Below are 19,003 nucleotides of genomic sequence, written 5' to 3' on the forward strand. Positions count from 1 at the left end.
TTATTCAATCTTTACCTTCTTTCAGGAAGATGGTCCTTAACGTTTGTTGTTGTCAATTTCTTGCAAAACGATGTTTCAGGGAATGTCGTTCCCTCCCATGTACTCTGTTTAATATGCAATAAAACTTTATGAGTTAAAAAAAAGAATTTAGAATGCTGCAATCCTTTGTTAAAAAGAACATATATAGTGATAATTCATATGAATTGCTATCATTTGAAATTCCCATGAATTTTCTTCAAATCAAATGAGCCCTCGAACCTGCGTGGGTTCGACAAAAATAGCTCTAAGAAATTTTATAAGACCAATAAGCTTTAAATAGAATTTGATTTATATAATAAAACTTATTGCTAATGTTTTCATGAATAAAATTATATTTCAAATAAAATACATGGTCGTTCCATAAACTTTAACTGGGATGTAAATCGGAGAGTGGATCTGGAAATGCCATATTGTAGTGGAGAGACCTAAATACAAAATTCTGACCATCATAAAGTGACTATTTATGATGGACCACATGTGACATATTAAATCAAAATTAGGGATTTAGTTGTATATTTTATAAGTCGATGGATGTCTCGGTCTAAGTTTATGGATTATTACCGAAATTTCTTAAAAAGTTTCCTTTTTTACTTTATATTTCTTTTCCATCATCTAGCTTATTATTGTCCATCTCTCCTGTCGAAATGAACACCACCGAGACCGTGTTTGTTCTTTGATATTAGAAACTAATCCTTTCCAGGAGGAAACGTCCTGAAGGTTACAACCCAAAGCAGCTAATTCATGCGCTACCTTATTACAGTTTCGTGGGCAGTAATTAATAGAGAAAGAACAAAAACAGCTAGCAATCACATGCTTGATCTCAAGGATTACTCCACCCATCACTGATAAGTTGAAAGAGTTGCTCTGGAGTGCATTGCACAGCATCAGGGAATCTGTTTCCAGTTCAACTCGCGCCATACCCTTCTCCTTTGCCGTTCTGATAGCCACAGCACTGGGATGGAACGACTGGTGACCAGTGATTTAGCTGATCAGTTATATAAAGTTTCGGTTTCCCTAAAAAAAAAAAAGAAACTAATCCCTTCCGCACGTAAAACGAGCACCGGCAACGGCCATCGCTCTATCCAACGCTCGGTAGTTGCATCAGGTCCCACATGTCAGCCAGCGTATAGCACGAATATTGTTCGCCCATCCAAAATCCTCGGAAAACCCGCCGTTATCCCACGAATATTCCGTCCACAAGGCTGGAACCGGTATAACAAGCGGAACGCCTCCAGTGTCGCGGACAGGTGGGTCCATGTCCCAGCATCGCGGAGGTGTGTCCCTACATGTCAGTGACGGTAGGTGTCGCTACCGTGTCGTGGAAGGTCATTATTGGTTGGGATAGCGTAGCGTGCTTGGTAAGGGTGAGGAAATAATGGCGTGACGAAAAGAAAAAAAAAAGCAGGAGTGGAGAGGAGAATCCGCCGCCGCGCCGTCTTCTTCTCCATTGAAGCCAAGCTCCCCCAGGCCTTCTCGTTCTCCCCCTCCTCCTCGAGCTCTCGCTGGTGCGGGGAGCGAAGTGGAGAGGAGAGGCCGAGAGGGACGAGAGATCGAGAGGGAGAGGGAGCACCGAAGCAGCGGGCGGCAGCATGCGGCCTTCGCTCCGTAAGTGTCCCCTCCTCTCTCTCCTCCCCGATCGATCCGCCGGTTCTTCTCCGATTCACCGGAAACAGATCGTCTCTCTCTTTTGGTCATTTTTCCGGCCCCTTGGGTGATTTTGCATTTGCGATTGGTTGTGAAATCTTTCGATCTGTTGCATTCGAAAGGCCTGGCACAAGAATGGCGCTTCTTCAGGTGGGTTGTTTGTCTTCTTGACACGGAGTTAGAGGCAATGGTTGCCGTTTGTTGAGGCAAGAACCGTGAAATTATGCAAAAGTGAGCTGTAGTAACCAACGAACTTGCTTCTGAATTGCTTAGCGGTAGCTCTTACGACTTAAGTTGGTACGGAGTAGTAGACTACTACTACGAACTTACGAGTGATTCTGTATCTCTGTGCCAGTTGATCCGATCAAGTTGGTACGGAGTAGTAGACTACTACTAGTACTTTTCCGGGTGTGAATATTTATTTATTTTTGGTTATGACTAGGTGAAAGGAATATAGTAACATGGAGTTGAGATATCTTCTATATTTAGCGCAGCTGCTCCTACAAGTGGAATTGTGGATTGATCGGTCTAACTGGACCAATATATTAGCAATTGTTTGCCATGGAACTGAGTAAATGATGGCTTGGTTAGGCAAATTTGACCAACATTCTACTATTTTTATACTGGAGCCCTGGAGGCGGGAAATTCTTATAGAGTTGTTAGTTGTTATCTAATTTTGTCATTTGATATGTGCTCCTACATTATCTAGTACTAGGTTGAGTTCTTGTGGGATGAGGGAGTAGAGAACAACTTAGGTGTGACGTATGTTGTTCCGAATGAGTATTAGAAACTTTCAGATTCAGTCCCATGAATTCTAATCTTGGAACACAGGGGGTGTTTAGATCCATGGGTGTAAAGTTTTGGCGTGTCACATCGGATATACAGACACACATTTGAAGTATTAAACGTAGTCTAATAACAAAACAAATTACAGATTCCGCTTGTAAACTGCGAGACGAATTTATTAAGCTTAAGTAATCCGTTATTAGCAAATGTTTACTGTAGCACCATATTGTCAAATCATGGAGCAATTAGGTTTAAAAGATTCGTCTCGCAATTTACACGCAATCTGTGTAATTAGTTATTTTTTTCGTTTATATTTAATACTCCATGCATGTGTCCAAACATTCAATGTGACAGGGTAAAAAATTTTGCCAGGGGATCTAAACAGGCCCACAATGCAATAGCATGGAAATTGACACAAAATAAAAGGCGATGATTTTTCTTCTTTTGGACAAAAAGGAATCTTTCCTTTTCCTTTGTCCAAAAAAGAAATCTTTCATTGGCCGTATTCATAGCCTGGATGTGCACGTACAATTGTTCTTAGATATATAATGAAGAAACAGAAACCAGTGAGAGCAGCTCAATAATTTTCTAGTTCATCTTATATTCTCCATGTAGCATCCAACCTGAAAACCATACGATTACTGCAGCACTTGTTTCCAGCAATAGACCATATTCGTGAGCAGATGATGACATCTTTGCGCTGTAAGCTATTTTTGTAGGAGTATTTGTCTTAAAAAGTTATATTTGGTAATGTGTCTGAATCTATCCATTTTTAACCTTGAGTTCAGGTTTCTGCAGTACACGATCCCTTAAAACAAAATTAAATGGTTAACAATTTAATTACTGGTATTCAGAGGACTCTGTGACTTTTGTACTTATCACTGATGGTAAATTGAGAACACTTACCTTTTCCTGGATAGAATCTCTGCTTTGACCAGATAACTTTCTTATAACATGTTAAGGCATGGTATCACATATACACATTGAAAAATATTCCTGAGATAACCAAACATGGTTACTAATGAAAAGTTTGGGAATTAGTTGAATTTATAGTCTTATTGTGTTGACCTTTTTAATATGTTTGTATTTGCATTCTGCACATGAGCTTGGTCCTGTATTTATTTGTCTTGTCATCATTGGCAGGTACTATCTATTTTCTTCTTTTGCTACTTCCACATGTGGTTTTTTCTAGACCACTCTTTCCACTACCAAGCAAGAGTAATGGAATAGAGAAGAGACCCTTACAAACTTTTCGACCATATAACATTGCTCACCGTGGCTCAAATGGGGAAATTCCTGAGGAAACAGCTGCTGCTTACCTGGTACAACTCAGAGATATGCCACATGTACTCCTTTTTAAAAGAAGACAATGGTGGCGGTGAATCAGATACCCCACTTCTTCCGCATCCATTTTTTATGAACTTCCTAGTTCTTCAATATTACTTGATAGTCCTTCAAAAATCAACATATTGCTATCTTTTGTTTGGTCTTCCACAATATAACACAAGAGGTCTAAGATGACTAAATTTTCACACTATGTATACAAGCTAATTTTACAATTATAATTGTGTGAACAATTTCAATTATTCGTCGTAACAAACATTTGAATGGTGCATATATAAAAAAAAGCATTATTTGTTTTGAACAATATTAGGCCATGTTGCTTCATTTTTATTCATAGCAGAAGTATAGGCATTTAGTAATACAAAACACTTCATGCTATTCTATTTGCATGGAATGCAATAGCCTATGTTTACGATTGCAAATTTATTGTATTTGATTCCAATATGTTTCTATCCTGCAATATTTCACCATTGGAAAAAGAATAGGACCATATAAATAATAGAGCACTAAATAATATTTATCTTTCGCAGAGGGCTATTGAAGAAGGTGCGGATTTTATAGAAACGGACATCCTTGCTAGCAAAGATGGGGCCTTGATCTGCTTTCATGATGTAACACTGGATGCTACAACTGACGTTGCCAGCCGCAAGGAGTTTTCCAATAGAAGAAGAACCTACGAGGTGGAATGGTTCAACATTACTGGCTGGTTTGTAGGTTTGCACATTACAACCAAACCTAATTCCATCCCTCGTTCTTGTAAATGTTTGCAGCATCAAAAGTCAGAAATAGGAAATAATTGTGCATGCCATTTGATTATTTCTTGAGACCTTAGCTTGAACTTATTACAGTTGAAAGTAGTGCACGCAAGATTTTCTTAAAATCATTACCTGTAGTGTTATGCCTGCATTAGCAACTGGTATTGTGCCATTTTCAGATAATGCCATAAACTATCTGGTGTTTGCTACTCCCTCCATTTTAAAATTACTTGTCGTTTTAGGCTTTTAGCTTTGTCCTAAGTCAAACATTTGTATCTTTGACCATCAATTTCTAAAAATTTGTAAGTTTAACATCGTAAGATTTGTGTTTTTAGATCCACCATGAGAAATATTTTCATATATAATTTATTTGTTGTTAAACTAGTTGAATTTCTAAAATTTGATGGTCAAAGATAGAAGTGTTTGACTTAGGACAAAGTTAGAATGACAACTAGGGAGTAGCATGATTGGCATAGGAAACATGTATATCATCTTATCTTTGGGATTCACAAGGGAGAATATATCCATATTTATTTCTTCCACTTACTTTTTCTCCCTTTATTTTATGTTTGTCATATCCTTTCCTTTTTCTAAATTAGTTAAAGGTTATACTGGTTGATATATGTTTTTAAACTGCATATTGCTAGGGTGGGACTGATGAGGATGATAAACCTGTGAAGCTATATCTTTTTGATTATTCATCCTAAATATACATGTGTTGATATGCAGTGGACTTCACACTTGAGGAACTTAAAACACTGAAAGTCAATCAGCGATACCCATTCAGAGACCAACAATACAATGGTATGCGGTCATATACCCTTTGAGTATCTTTTTTCTTTTGTATCTCTTTGTATTATCATGATTGTCAGACACAATATCATTACTCTCTTCTATAGGTCATGTTGTTATAATTTTAAAGATCATTCACGTGCATTCTTTTTATTGATAATGCAATACTGCTGGGCTTCATCTTTACCAGTCTTTCTACAGATGTGGAAGTTAACTGCCAATGTTTGTAAGAGTGCACATTCTGGTGGCATATAATTGTGAATAAAGGATTAACACTATTTTTTTTTCTATCTGATGGTGCAGGCAAGTTTTCAATTATCACATTTGAAGAATTCATTTCTATTGCCTTGGATGCAAGCAGAACTGTCGGAATATACCCAGAGATGAAAGATCCAGTTTTTATCAACAAGCATGTAAGGTCCCCCATCCTCAAGAAGCAACATTTAAAATTCACATCATTGTCAAGTGTTTTCCAGCACAAATTTGTGCTTACATGTTATGCAGAAATTTTCTGTGAAATGATTTTAATATGTCTAGCTGCATACCTTTGCAGGTTAATCAAATAATTATAATATGAATCATGTGGACTTTAATGTATTGCTTTGAATTTCATGTTTTAGTTCTGTTATTTTTAAGAGAATAGGTAATTGCATTACCCGGCTTTGCAAGAAAACCAAAGGAACAAACATAGTGTTTTACACATGAACAGCAAAAGAAAACATGTTTTAGTTCTGTCAAGAATTTCTTTTTGTCATAAATCTTGAGTTAATATTTAATGCTATTTTTCTGTCTGCAAGAATATATATTGCATGTAAATAATGACGCAGCAGCAGCTGATATGCCTTTTACCTCAAAATACTTTAATTTGGTTTAGATAAGGTTTACAATTCACAAAAAAAAACTTTATTCATAACAAATTTCCAGTTTCGGATGTGCCATAAGTGAGGAATTTTGTATTCTACTCTTGATAGGTCAAGTGGGATGGTGGGAAGAAGTTTGAGGACAAATTTGTGGATACCTTACTGAAGTATGGATATAAAGGCCAATATATGTCAGAAAATTGGCTGAAGCAGCCGTTGTTTATACAATCTTTTGCTCCTACTTCCCTTGTACATGCATCAAAGTTGACAGACTCTCCCAAGATATTCCTGATTGACGATTTCTCAGTGAGAACACAAGATACAAACCAGGTACTAATCTTGTTAATAAAATGTTTCATATCCATTGACTTCTTTCTTTATTCTGGAAAAGGTTGATATCCATTGGTTTCAATGTTACAAAAATATAATGAATCTGGCTGGATAGTCTACATCTGAATGCATATAACATATGTTTTTTTCTCATGCAGTCATACTGGGACATCACTTCTGATGACTACCTAGCATATATTAGTAACTATGTTGTTGGCCTTGGTCCATGGAAAGATACGGTTGTTCCAGCAGCCAAAAACTATACGATGGCACCGACTGATCTTGTTGCAAGAGCACATGCTCATAATCTTCAGGTATGGTATTTGTTTATATTCTTTACAGTTACCTGGAATAGCACGTTTCCATGAGCTATTGCCTACTTGTGATATAATCCGTACAAGATGCGATAAGTTTTATGCATTAATTTCCATACTTCAGGGTTCATAACACCTTCAGCATATTTTATGTTTAAATCTATTATGGTTGATTTGAATAATGAGAAGAATGGAAACATTATCGTCATTGTCCACTTTTTGGTCTCATGTGTCATGCAATGAGTATTGCACATTGAGTAACTGAATGATTTGAACAAAATGCATAGCATGTCTTTAAATTTCACATGACTCTTTGTACATCATTAAGGTGCATTAACTTTCTGCTGCACGTAGTTCAGATAGATCGATTTGTTGCCCTACTTTATGTTGCCTTTTGTTGGCCCATAACATGCATACTTCATGACAAAATTGGCAGGTAATTTTGTATCTAGATAATTAAACTCTTGCTGTCATTGCAGGTACACCCGTACACATACAGGAACGAGAACCAATTCCTGCACCTCAACTTCCATCAGGACCCTTATGCTGAGTATGATTTCTGGATAAACAGCATGGGGGTCGATGGATTGTTCACTGATTTCACTGGATCCCTGCACCGTTACCAGGAACTGGTAGCTCCACATGCGAAGGATGAAACTGCAAACAGCCTCCTAGTAAAAATTGCTCAAATGATCTCCCAATATGAAGGTTTCTGATCATGTTTTCCATTTTTCCGTTACTCGACATGCTTATATACACGCATTAGTGATCAAGGGTGACCTTGAATGTTACAGAACAAAAAAAAAAGAAAAAAAATACTTGTTTTCTGGTGGCTAGCAGTTAGAACGGATTGTAGACACCTCTATAACTATAAACTCCTGAATTGCGGGGAGAAATTTCTACAGTTGTAATAATTGTCTTTAAAACAGTTGTATCTGATTAGTTCCTTGAAACAAAGTTCATTGATGGGTACATTGAGATGGAGCTGTTTGGACAAGTTGTCAGGAACTCAGGATGTGTGCATACCTACCAGTGCAGATGTGAAAAGCAACAACAGGAAGTTGGAATTGGTATTGAGAGTTGAAATGCAAACTGGAAATCAGTAATGACAGTGAACACAGCTGACCTCTGCTATAATAAATAGTCGTCTCCGGTCTGCCACTTGTGCAGTGGCGGAGACCGGAGTGATCAGGCAGCCGATGTGTGGTCGGTAGTCGCATTTCAAGTCCCTTTCTGTTCTCACTGGAAGGGAACCAAGGGGGTGTTTGGGAACTAGGGACTAAATTTAGTCCCTCTCACAAAAGTATAAGTCCCTACCAGTCCCTATGGTAGGGACTTAGGTGGTGTTTGGTTGGAGGGGCTAAAGTGGGACTAAACTTTAGTCCCTCTCACAGAAACATAAGTCCCTACCATAGGGACTTATACTTTTGTGAGAGGAACTAAATTTAGTCCCTAGTTCCCAAACACCCCTTTATATTTTTGTGAGAGGGACTAAAGTTTAGCCCCACTTTAGTCCCTCCAACCAAACACCACCCAAGTCTTCTCCTTTTGATAACTGGTACAACTCACCAATCTCAATGCAGATGGTAGTGAATAAAGAAGAGCCATGAAGGATAAGGCATTCAGCTAAAGCTTTTGAAGGGAAGATTTCAGGCCACACAACTTGAGCAGAGGAAGGATGGAAGCGGCGGCGGCGGTGGCGGCTGCCTCCACCGGCGAACTTTTGACAGGTAACCGCAGCTCTACCCACTCCTGTCCTCTGTCAAAAGCTACGAGAATGCCATGATGCAACACTTTGATCTTCTTCGTTGTGACCCGGGTCAGTTTGATAGTACTAGATTAGTAGATTGTGCTGTGAGCTCCAGTGTTAGGTGATAAGATTTCTGAGAATTTTTTTTATTAGTATCTTGAATTGGTCATCTAATCAACTTCTAGAGAAGGAATATGTTCATGGCAATAGAATATTGAGTTCTAGGGACGACGACTTTGAAGGATAACGTGCCAAGTGCAGCCAATATTTCTTTTCTTTCTCACACCCCCTTTGACCAGGACAATCTAGCTAAACAAAACCAATATGCTCCAGTCCTGCAGTTCAAGTAGAACATGACTGCATAAACTACATGTCTTGGAATTTGGAACAGCAACCACTAACTAAAGTTCAGTCCTAGAGTCTTTACCAAACTACTACTACTACTACTAAAAACTCTTACTGAAAAATATCATGGGTACACACCTCACGGTATAATAGTAAATACTGAAATATCTTGGAAAAAGCTTGCTCTTTTCTCCCCAACTTTAGCACCAGCGCCCCATGCATCAGTCTATCTTTGAATCGAACAACCTTTTGAAAAGAAAAAAAAAATCAACTCCCATGTCTTCTTTTATTATTTTTGATAACGACTTCCAAATCAAATGCTCCCGAGCTTTTCCACCAACAGTCAAAAGCGTCTTGCTGTTACAGTTGCTGCTACTACTCCTTCAGTTCAGTCGCCTGCACTGCCTACCACTACCGAAATCTTGCAATTTTCAGTGTCAAAAGCTTGTTCCCTCCAATACAGGCAAAAGAATTTCAGTGTCAAAAGCTTGTTCCTTCCAATACAGGCAAAAGTTCAGCGCCTCTACCCCACAAGAGGCGATCGCGAGACACTACGCTCTGCTGCTGCGCGCATCGCCAGCAGAAAATCGCAGCATTTGCAGGCTCTCGCATCATTTTCAGTCGCCACGTGATCCAGGTAAAGTCTTCAGTCTCACTGCGGCTACCGGCCGCCGGCCGGTGAACCACCGTAGCGGTCAGCGTGGGGGCTCATCGATCTCACCGGCGAACTGCTTGGTTTTTGTGTGTGTGTGCGTGTGTGTTTCAGGTGGTGGTCGTCTGCGCGGCGCGGCGGAGGAGGGCGGACATCCAGTCGGAGACGTACGTGCTGATGGAGCCAGGGGAGGAGGAGGAGTTCGTGAGCAAGGAGGAGCTGGAGGGCAGGCTGAGGGGGTGGCTGGAGCGGTGGCCCGGCGGCGAGCTGCCGCCGGACCTCGCGAGGTTCGACACCGTCGACGACGCCGTGTCGTACCTCGTCCGGTCCGTCTGCGAGCTGGAGATCGACGGCGAGGTCGGCTCCGTGCAGTGGTACCAGGTTCAGCTGGAGTAGAGTGGTTCTTGTGTGGAATGGAATGAACGCGCGATCGACGTGGAGTGATAGTTTATACACGTAGTAGTAATCTTCAACGCGACACCATTTTTCTTTTTCAGATTTAGAATTCTACGGAACCGATACTCTACTCTGAAAAGTAAGAATTTTACAGAGACTAAAATTCAACCCGTGCGAAATTCCTGTAGAATTCATTCGTCCAGAAAAAAAAAGGGCACATTGTGTCATGGTCCCTCGTAGCGTAAATGATGTCCCTCGTCGTTCTCTCGTGTCACAATTCTTTTCTGTTTACTTCATATAATCTGCTCTACGTTTCTAGAAATATGTTTTCTTATACTCCCTCTATTACTATATAATTATCACCATCGATTAAAAATTGTTGTAATTTTGACCTTTAGTAATCTTTAAATGTTTAGATTATAACGAACGAAACTTAAATACTTATGTTTAATATGTACCCGATACACTTCAATAAGGGAGCATCTATTTATCAGTTTAGAAAGTATTTTAAAAAGATAAATAGTCAAAATTTCAATATAATACTTCGATAAGTTTCTTGGAGCACTTTCCACTTGCTCTGAGTTAGGGTGTGTTTAGTTCATATTAAAATTGGAAGTTTGATTGAAAATGGAATGATGTGACGGAAAAGCTGAAAGTTTGTGTGTATGAAAGTTTCGATGTAATAGAAAATTTGAAAGTTTGAAGAAAAAGTTGGGAACTAAACCAGGTCTCAGTACTAATTTGCTAAATTTATTTTTTATATTTAATTTATTTTATAAACAGATAAATAATCTAGGATAATCATCCGTTTGAAAAGCTAGTTTGGTTTATACACCTGCAGTTTACAGAAAGTCTAGCCATGCTAAAAGCAGTCACGGTCAGCCGTCAGCGCAAGCCAAGTGCTGTACCCTGTACGAAAGCACGCTCTCCTCTCTCCCGTCTCACCATTCCACAGGTCGCCGCAACTCGCAACAAACGAGCTGCAGTGCAGTGCAACTGTGGAAGGCTGCAACTGCAAGAAAAAAGGGGAAAAACAAAAGAAAGAAAGAACGGAAGAGAAGGCCGCCGGCCGTCAGAACAGGAACGGGAACGGAACGGTCAGCGGCCCTTTCAACGGGAGACCCCGGCAGCACGGCATCCGTTCCCGTTCCCTTTTATTCAGTCCCGTCCTTTCCATTGACCGTCCACATCCTCCCCCCTCCACCCGCTGCCACACCATCCGTCGCCGTCGCCGTCGCCCAGCTCGCCCTCGGGTTGACTTGACTCCTCCTCCTCCTCGTCCTCTCTCTGTAGTTGTACATACACCTCCCCGCCCTCCGCCTCACCACTCCATTTCCGTCTTCTTCCTCCTCTCTATCTCTCTCCTCTTGGATTTGTCAGGTTCTTTACCACGCCGGTTTGATCGGATCCCCAATCCTGGGTTCCGGTGGCTCTCGAGCACAGCGGCGGTCGGGACCGGCGAAGAAGCGGCTTTTCGCTGCGGAGGGAGTGCGGTGAGTCGTCTTCTCCTCCCTTTACTGCTCTTGCTTAGTAGTATAGGGGGGCTTCAGGGCTTAGCACCTTTTTTGGTATGTGTATTTCTGTGTTTGTTAATTTCTGGCCCGGTTAGAACTGGAGCTCTGATGATGGAGGTGGGCTGTTTCTGGCATGAGTTTTTTTTTTTCGTTCTGAGAGCTTGATGTGTTAGATGATGAGCTGGGTTTAAAAATTTCTTGGGAGTATGAGATTTCTTGATTGGAGATAGGCAAAAACGTGCAAAGAATGGTGGAGGTGTTTCTTTTTGTTATTGTTTTTGGGCCTAATCGAGTAATTACTGAACTATGGAAGAACTAAGTCTGTGTAATAGCCATCGAGTAAAAAAAATACTGTAATATATATAAAAAGTAATCTTTTGTGGACAAAAATTGAAAAAAAGGCGATTGCGACTTGATTTTATGGTAACCTCAACTCTTATGGAGATTTAAGAAGTTGTTTTGTAATAAGTATAGTACTAATTGCATCTGTATTTGTTGTTCAATTGGAACAGCTGAACAAGTTCTATCAAATAAGTTTTTACTCTTTGAAGTTGTTTGGTTTTGGTGTAAGAAGTGGCAAGATGTGCTCTTACTATGAGCCTTCGTGGTATCTTATCTAATCAAATCCAGCTAGATAATACATGTTCAGACATTCAACATATGTACTGGAGCTTATTTATTCCACAATCCAAGATATATATACCGGAACTTTTCTATTGTCTTTTTTTCTACAAAATCAAAGAAAAAGGAGAATTGGCTGGGTAATGAAAAGCTTTGGGAAAAGGAGAATCGATCTTCAACCATGATGTGACTTCCATAGTGTATTTCTTTCTGTTTCCACGTTTGCTTGCATATTGTTATGCTTAATTTTTTGAAACTCATGTTTCATTTTCATGACTTTATTTTATACTTGCATCTCAAATTCTCAAGATATTCTTGTGAGTCGTGAATCATTGCTGTATTCATCTTTGAACGTTAGCTTTTCCGTATTTCCAAACTCCAAAGTGGAATGATGTTGACTTGCTCTTTTGTTTGAACATGTGAAGCAGGGAAGAAAATCACCTCCACTGATTTTATAGAAGACGTTGAATATATAGTCTACAAAATGATGACTGCTGAGTTAATTAAGCAGTTTTCAAACATCACCCTGGGAGAAGAACAGGAGTTATGTGATATTGAGCATGCACTCAAGGCACTGCGGAAGAAGATTCTTACTTTGGATTTTGAAAATTCCATGCGTGTTCATGATCCACAAAACTCATTTCAGTACTTGGAAGTGCTGTACAAAATTCGGCAGCTGACTGAAAGGTTAGGGAGCTTACACCCTGGTGGGGAAGCCAAAGAGCATAATGAGCTCATAGTATATGCTGGCGACCTTTTTGATATGGCAATGGCAAGGCTTGAAGAGGAATTTGTTTATCTTCTTACGCATTACAAACAACCAATAGAACAAGGACTTGTTTCTTTCCGGTCTACAGAGGATGGCAGTGTGGATGATTTTTCAAGCAGCTCATTCAACGAGGAACAATGTGACGGTAAGACAACACAGACTGAAACTACTGGAGGATCAGAATATTTTGCGACTGATTTGATTCAACATGGTGCACTCTCTGCTGTCAAGTCCATTGCCAACTTCATGGTTCTGAGTGAATATGATAAGGAGTGTTCCCAGGCTTACATAAGCACACGACAGAGTGCAGTAGATGAGAACCTTGGGTCTCTTCGTATTGACAAGCTCAGCATGGAAGAACTTTTGAGCACCAACTGGACCAAGTTAAGTTCATTGATAAAGAGGTGGAATCGTGCAATGAAGGTCTTTGTCCAAGTCTACCTTACAAGTGAGAAGCGCCTTAGCAATCATGTCTTTGGTGAACTTTCAGAATCAACCGCAGACTTGTGTTTTTATGAGATTTCATTGAGCTCAGTCATGCAACTTCTGACCTTTTATGAATCTGTAGCAATTGGACCTCCTAAACCAGAAAAGCTTTTCCGTCTGCTTGATATGTATGAGGTCTTAAATGATTTACTCCCTGAAGTAGAATTCTTGTTTCAAGAAGGATGTGATGATATAGTTTTGACTGAATATAATGAAGTCCTGCTACAGCTGGGAGAATCAGTAAGAAAAACAATTACAGAATTCAAGTATGCTGTCCAGTCCTACACTTCATCCAATGCAATGGCCCGTGGTGAAGTGCATCCCCTTACAAAGTATGTTATGAACTATATAAAAGCTCTCACAGCTTATAGCAAAACTCTTGATTTGCTTCTAAAGGACACAGATCGAAGATGCCAGCATTTCTCCACTGACATTCAGTCTATGGCAAACCAATGTCCTCATTTTACTGTCAGTGCACTGCATTTGCAGTCAGTTACTGCAATTCTAGAAGAAAATCTTGAAGCTGGGTCCAGATTATATAGAGATGATCGATTACGAAACATCTTTATGATGAACAACATCTACTACATGGTCCAGAAAGTGAAAAACTCAGAGCTTAAAATCTTTCTTGGTGATGACTGGATCCGGGTGCACAATCGGAAGTTTCAGCAGCAAGCGATGAGCTACGAGAGGGCATCGTGGAGTCAAGTTCTCTCTTTTCTGAGTGATGATGGCTTGTGTGCTGCTGGGGATGGTGCTTCTCGTAAAATCATTAAAGAGAAATTCAAAAATTTCAATCTGTCATTTGAAGATGCTTATCGAACTCAAACAGGATGGTCTATCCCAGATGACCAACTCCGTGAAGATGTCAGGATTTCGATATCCCTGAAAATTATACAGGCCTATCGTACTTTCACGGGACGATACTATAGCCGCCTTGATGGCATTAGGCACCTAGAGCGATACATAAAGTATAAGCCTGAGGATTTGGAGAAACTTTTGCTCGATCTTTTTGAAGGAGCTCAAAAAACATTGTAGCTTGCAGAGTGTAGAACTTAAAACACAGTTATTCTTGATGAAATGTGCAGTTGTAATATTTGGTTTGTATTAAGTAAAATGGTATAGTTGGTGATTATTTTTATATGCTGTTTTCCTGAAGTTAACCAGTTCAATTTTCCCTGCTGCTTGAAGTATTTCATAACTATCTGAATTACAGAGGATGATTATGCCTTAGTAATCTAATATGGAGTTTTTTTTTTGCTACAACTGTTCTTTTAACAATCTTATAAGCAAATGTGTAATTTTCTGAACATTAGTGTGCTGCTGCTGACCCGGTGATCAGATTGTATGCACTCTTCACTGTACCTGTCCAGAATTAAACGTTTGAATCATTCAAATGATAAATGGCATCACAGTTCTTACAATAGCTTTTAAAAACAGAAACAGTCAAGCTCCTATCCACCTATATTTTTGCAGCAGCCATGCTTTGTCCTAAAAAAATGAACCCTTTAAGTAATTTTATTCCTGGATCATGGCTGAATTACTTTGCAATTAGACAAGAAAAGAAGAAGAAAAAAAATGTTAAGGAATCAAGAACAAACCCCATACACCTATGGCCACCTCTACCAAAATTCAGGCCTGCATGGGATCTTATTCTAGCCGGGCGGGTCAGCCGGCGCGCTTCTCGTCGATGTCCTTCTTGAGGTCGGAGGGCGGCAGGAAGTAGTCGGTGGTGAGACCGTACAGGTTGAAGTCGGCCTCCTCCACCGTCCACGTCTCCTCCAGCTTCCGCTTGTGGTTGACGGAGCCCTCGCCGTAGCGGAAGAGCGTGACGGCGGTGTGGCCGCCGTGGGCGATGTTGATGCCATCGATGTGGCGGTAGTCGGAGATGGTGGACTCCATGGTGGTCTCCCAGAAGATGTTCTCGCTGCGGCGGGCGCCCTTGCCGGACTTCATGCGGAGGAGGTGCGAGTCCTCCAGCTGGATGAGCAGGCCCGTGCGCTGGCTGAAGTAGCCCCACACCGTGTGGTGGATGATGTCGAACGCCGCCGCGCTCCGGGCGCGCAGCGTCGCCGCGCTCGCCTCCAGCTTCAGGATGAAGCACTCCTCCCCGGTGATGATCTTCTCGCCGATGCACACCGCGTCGGAGAACAGGTTCGCGATCGACCTCGGGTCCAGCCCCTGCATCGTGATATCGAAGCTCGTTGAGAGGGAGGGAAGCGGCGGCGCGGCGGCGAGCAAAGTGCGATCGACCTGGAGGGAGCGGCGGAGGGGGCGGGGAGGGCCGCGGGAGGCGTGGGAGTTCTCGGCGGCGGACTGGCGCCAGGCGACCTTGCCGTCGCTGCCGGCGCTCATCTTGTGGCCGGCCATGATGAGCTCGAAGTACCAGACCTCGGGGCACTTCTGCCAGAGCACGAACCCGCCGACCTCGGCGCGGCCCTGCGCGGCGGTCACGTTCTGGTCGCCGAGGTGGAACTCCGACGCGCACATCCGCACCTTTCCCACGGCGTACATGCTCTGCAGCCCCTGCAACGCCGCCTGCCCGCCCGTCGCCGCGATGTACTGCTGCATGATGTACTTGGCCGTCGACGCTTGCTGACCACACACACGCGCACACACACGAGGAGGGGGATGAACGCGTCAAGAACCAACCGGCAGCGGTGCATGCATGGACGCGCGCGCGCGCGACGCGGGCAGGGGAGCGGTGGCTTACGATGGAGGAGTCGCGGATGGAGCGGCTGAAGGCGCGGTCGTGGGGGACGGGGCAGGGGATGAGCGGCGAGCCGACGACGTTGAGGAAGAGCTGGAGCTCGGCGGTTGCGTTGGCGGGGCCGCCGACGGTGGCGCGGTCGAACGCCTGGTTCTTGAGCCACGCGCGCATGTTGGCGCCGCCGGCGCCGCGGCGCTTGTCGGTGCCTGGAGCGTTGATGAGCATCTCATCGGGGATGGGCACCTCCAGCACGGTGTCCAGCGAGTCGTCGCGGTCCAGGTTCGGGCACAGCTTCCTCATCGCACGCACGCCCACCACCGCCACGCCGCGCCGCGCATCAACGCCGATCTCGCCACGAAGAGAACACCCGCGCGCGCAGCCGCCGGAGCTCTCGCCCAAACAACGCGCGCAAGACGCACACAGATCAAGAGAGGGAGAGAGAAACGAGGGGAGAGAAAGAGCGAGAAGAGAGGCCGGGGACGTGGAGAAGAAGAAGAAGCATGCGGCCATGCATAGCATTGGGAGCGAGGAATAAGTGGATCGCGGCGAGTCCGGAGGTGGCTCGTGCTCTCGACACGCGGAGCTCGGACATGGCGATCCGGCAGCGACGACGCGGGGTTTCCCCACGCTTTCATCGCGCGAAAAACACCAGCAGACGAGTACACGACTTGGGTTCATGGGCCGGTCCAGCAAAAAAAAGCCCACTAACTTTCTGCTCGGGAGTGGTTCGGCCCAACTTGTGCCCTGAAATTGGGCTGGACCAAATCTGCTCGAACCTAGTTAGTATGATCTCTCCTTTTGAAATGATTTCACTGTAATTTCAAGGCATTTACTTGAGTACTGAGTAGGAAATTCAGTAATATCAGTGAGAATGTGCTGACACTAGCACGATAACATACTAAACATGCCATGATGCAAACGGCCAGTTCACTGGGCACTGGTACAACAGGTGTAAACACCCAGGACCTGCAGTTCTGGTAAAGAAAAAGAACAGGCCGCGACAAGCTCCAAAGCAGAAAAGGAAAGCCAAATCTCCATTCTCCCACAGTATGCTGCTTCAGTTCACGTTACTTTCCGGCCAAATTACTACGCCAAAAGAAAATTAGAGAGCAGCATGGAGGCAATGCACGTGAGGAGAAGATGACGTCCAAGGGACGGGGACGGTGCTTCGCTGCTGTCAGGATTCATGGCGCTAGTCGTCGGCCCAGACGCGCCGCCGCCGATCGGCGTAGCGAAGGTCCCTCCCATGATCGGCGTACCCGTGGCTGCAGTTGCAGAGCCCGGGGAAGAAGTGCTCGTGCTCGTGCTCGTGCTTGTACCGGTGCCTGTGCCTGCACCCGCCGTGCCGGTTCCGGTGCTTGTCCCTGCAGCACTGCACAAGAACATGTGAAAAGGAAAATGCTTCAGTTCATGAATCATGGGTTCATCTTCCAAGCACAGACGCTAATTTTATTCAGTTTGAGTTTGGCCATTGAAAGTTGAAGGTTAATCACCTTGCGGTTGCAGGGTATTTGCAGGTTCCTGAGCCTGCACAACATAAACAGAATAATATCGTGTTAAGTAAACACATCGAAGATCAAAGGTACTAGCAGAGTCGAGGTGAGAAACGTACTGGGGTCGGTGGAGGAGAGGGTGGCGGCGCCGCCGAAGTCGCAGGTGGCGCCCTTGGCCTGGGAATTCCGCTGGAAGTAGCTGTTGGCGGCGTAGGAGCAGTGCGCCGCCACGTTGTTTGGGCTGTAGCACGACCCGCTCGGCGTCACCGGGGCGCAGTCCGCGCCGTGCCCGCACGCGTAGTCCAGCGCCTTCTGCAGCGCCGCCTCCGCCACGTCCCGCCTGCACACGCACCACGCCCCCTCTGCACACCGCACGCGCGCGTCGTGTGAGCTCGGCCCGTGACAACGATATACCCGCTACGTAGCTAGCCATTTCGATCGCTCACTCACCTGATCCTTTCAGCGACATGCCGAGCAAGAGCAGCAGCAGCAGCAGAAGCCGAGTCGCCATTGCTCCTCTGCTCACCACGCGTGTACGTTCTGCACTTCTGCCTCTGCCCCTAGCTCGGCGAATCGTCGATGCTGCTGGTTTGGGTGTAACTGCGCTGCTGGTTGTAGGAGTAGTTGGCTAGCTTCTCATTCTCTTTATTTATTGGCGAAAACGGCAAGTCACCACTCACCGACGGGCTGGTCCGATTCTATCGCGCTTTCCGACCATTCCGCGAGCTGTCGCCTTTGCGCGTAGCTGCTGCCCCGGCCGCGCGACGAACGGCGCTGTTTAGGCCGGGTTTGCGAGCCGGCGTCGCCCAAAGTAAAGGCATGCAATTGCAAAGTCGCGAGCTGCAAAGCCGTCACCTGTGTGCTGTGCCGTGCTCTGGCAGCTTTGCTGTACTTGTGTTCTTCGTGGTGGACAGTGAGTGGTAGTGCTTACCAGATAATCTTGAGCTTTTTCCCCCCTCCTTTTTTTTTTTTCGAAAAGCAAAGTTATGTATACACACAGTATGGTATATAGTAGCACATTCTTTTGAAGAAAAAGGAAAAGGTTAGGGAGTTAACATGTATCCTGCACATGCTGGGATAAATTGAACGTCCGCGTGTGATGTCTGTCAATCATCACTCATCAGCTGTTCTATCTGTATTTTCAGCTCAGGCTGCTTTGCACTACTACATTCGGGGACTGCTAACTTCCAGCAGATGCACAAAGTGACAAAACCAAGATCGAGAAATTGATGGAGGAACACTAATTGGTTTATCAGTTCTCAACCAAGTCAGAACTCAGAAGTCACCAGGCCTGTTCATGTGGCAAATATCTCCAACATAAGAATCATGTACTCCTCCGTCCCATAATGTTGTAACTTAAGATGAGATGAGACCCATCCTAGGACTACGAATCTGGACATGCC

At 43.6% G+C, this 19,003-nt stretch overlaps 4 protein-coding genes across 6 annotated transcripts; 2 read left to right on the forward strand and 2 right to left on the reverse strand.

Moving 5' to 3' along the window:
* The first annotated feature begins 1,404 nt into the window (after positions 1–1,404).
* Positions 1,405–10,197, forward strand: LOC127753936 (glycerophosphodiester phosphodiesterase GDPD6-like). Its single transcript, XM_052279417.1, has 11 exons — positions 1,405–1,644; positions 3,613–3,791; positions 4,344–4,527; positions 5,298–5,372; positions 5,664–5,773; positions 6,332–6,550; positions 6,709–6,864; positions 7,344–7,572; positions 8,502–8,594; positions 9,466–9,596; positions 9,726–10,197. Exons 1-11 carry the CDS (start codon positions 1,629–1,631, stop codon positions 10,005–10,007), a joined length of 1,674 nt encoding a protein of 557 aa, XP_052135377.1. The 5' UTR covers positions 1,405–1,628; the 3' UTR covers positions 10,008–10,197.
* A 269-nt stretch (positions 10,198–10,466) lies between these two features.
* On the forward strand, positions 10,467–14,538 carry LOC127770404 (exocyst complex component EXO70E2-like). Of its 2 annotated transcripts, none has more exons than XM_052296111.1 (2): positions 10,467–11,500; positions 12,568–14,538. In XM_052296111.1, exon 2 carries the CDS (start codon positions 12,627–12,629, stop codon positions 14,433–14,435), a length of 1,809 nt encoding a protein of 602 aa, XP_052152071.1. In that variant the 5' UTR covers positions 10,467–11,500; positions 12,568–12,626; the 3' UTR covers positions 14,436–14,538. The 2 variants fall into 2 exon arrangements, with proteins under 2 accessions (XP_052152071.1, XP_052152078.1); XM_052296118.1 differs by having other exon boundaries at positions 12,571–14,538.
* A 67-nt stretch (positions 14,539–14,605) lies between these two features.
* LOC127770416 (uncharacterized) lies at positions 14,606–16,785 on the reverse strand. 2 transcript variants are annotated; one of them, XM_052296140.1, is made up of 3 exons: positions 16,111–16,490; positions 15,651–15,992; positions 14,606–15,578 (listed from the first exon to the last, which is right to left on the reverse strand). In XM_052296140.1, the coding sequence occupies exons 1-3, from the start codon at positions 16,405–16,407 to the stop codon at positions 15,066–15,068; spliced, it is 1,152 nt and encodes a 383-aa protein (XP_052152100.1). In that variant the 5' UTR covers positions 16,408–16,490; the 3' UTR covers positions 14,606–15,065. The 2 variants fall into 2 exon arrangements, with proteins under 2 accessions (XP_052152100.1, XP_052152091.1); XM_052296131.1 differs by having other exon boundaries at positions 14,606–15,992; positions 16,111–16,785.
* A 184-nt stretch (positions 16,786–16,969) lies between these two features.
* Positions 16,970–18,397, reverse strand: LOC127754335 (PLASMODESMATA CALLOSE-BINDING PROTEIN 3-like). The gene is made up of 4 exons (XM_052279831.1): positions 18,051–18,397; positions 17,720–17,962; positions 17,601–17,634; positions 16,970–17,479 (listed from the first exon to the last, which is right to left on the reverse strand). The coding sequence occupies exons 1-4, from the start codon at positions 18,109–18,111 to the stop codon at positions 17,194–17,196; spliced, it is 624 nt and encodes a 207-aa protein (XP_052135791.1). The 5' UTR covers positions 18,112–18,397; the 3' UTR covers positions 16,970–17,193.
* Between the last annotated feature and the right edge of the window lie 606 nt (positions 18,398–19,003).

The sequence above is a fragment of the Oryza glaberrima genome, chromosome 1, assembly GCF_000147395.1.
Source record: "Oryza glaberrima chromosome 1, OglaRS2, whole genome shotgun sequence".
In the NCBI taxonomy this organism is placed as follows: Eukaryota; Viridiplantae; Streptophyta; class Magnoliopsida; order Poales; family Poaceae; genus Oryza; species Oryza glaberrima.

Coding starts and splice junctions, on each gene's coding strand:
- LOC127770404 (XM_052296111.1), top strand. CDS start 12,627: ATGATGACTGCTGAGTTAATTAAGCAGTTTTCAAACATCACCCTGGGA.
- LOC127770416 (XM_052296131.1), bottom strand. CDS start 16,785: ATGAACCCAAGTCGTGTACTCGTCTGCTGGTGTTTTTCGCGCGATGAA. Junction 15,993..16,110: donor CCATCCGCGACTCCTCCATC/GTAAGCCACCGC, acceptor GTGTGTGGTCAG/CAAGCGTCGACGGCCAAGTA.
- LOC127753936 (XM_052279417.1), top strand. Junction 5,774..6,331: donor CAGTTTTTATCAACAAGCAT/GTAAGGTCCCCC, acceptor TACTCTTGATAG/GTCAAGTGGGATGGTGGGAA. Junction 6,551..6,708: donor GAACACAAGATACAAACCAG/GTACTAATCTTG, acceptor TTTCTCATGCAG/TCATACTGGGACATCACTTC.
- LOC127754335 (XM_052279831.1), bottom strand. CDS start 18,111: ATGGCGACTCGGCTTCTGCTGCTGCTGCTGCTCTTGCTCGGCATGTCG. Junction 17,963..18,050: donor CATGTCGCTGAAAGGATCAG/GTGAGTGAGCGA, acceptor TGCGGTGTGCAG/AGGGGGCGTGGTGCGTGTGC. Junction 17,480..17,600: donor AAATACCCTGCAACCGCAAG/GTGATTAACCTT, acceptor GTTCTTGTGCAG/TGCTGCAGGGACAAGCACCG.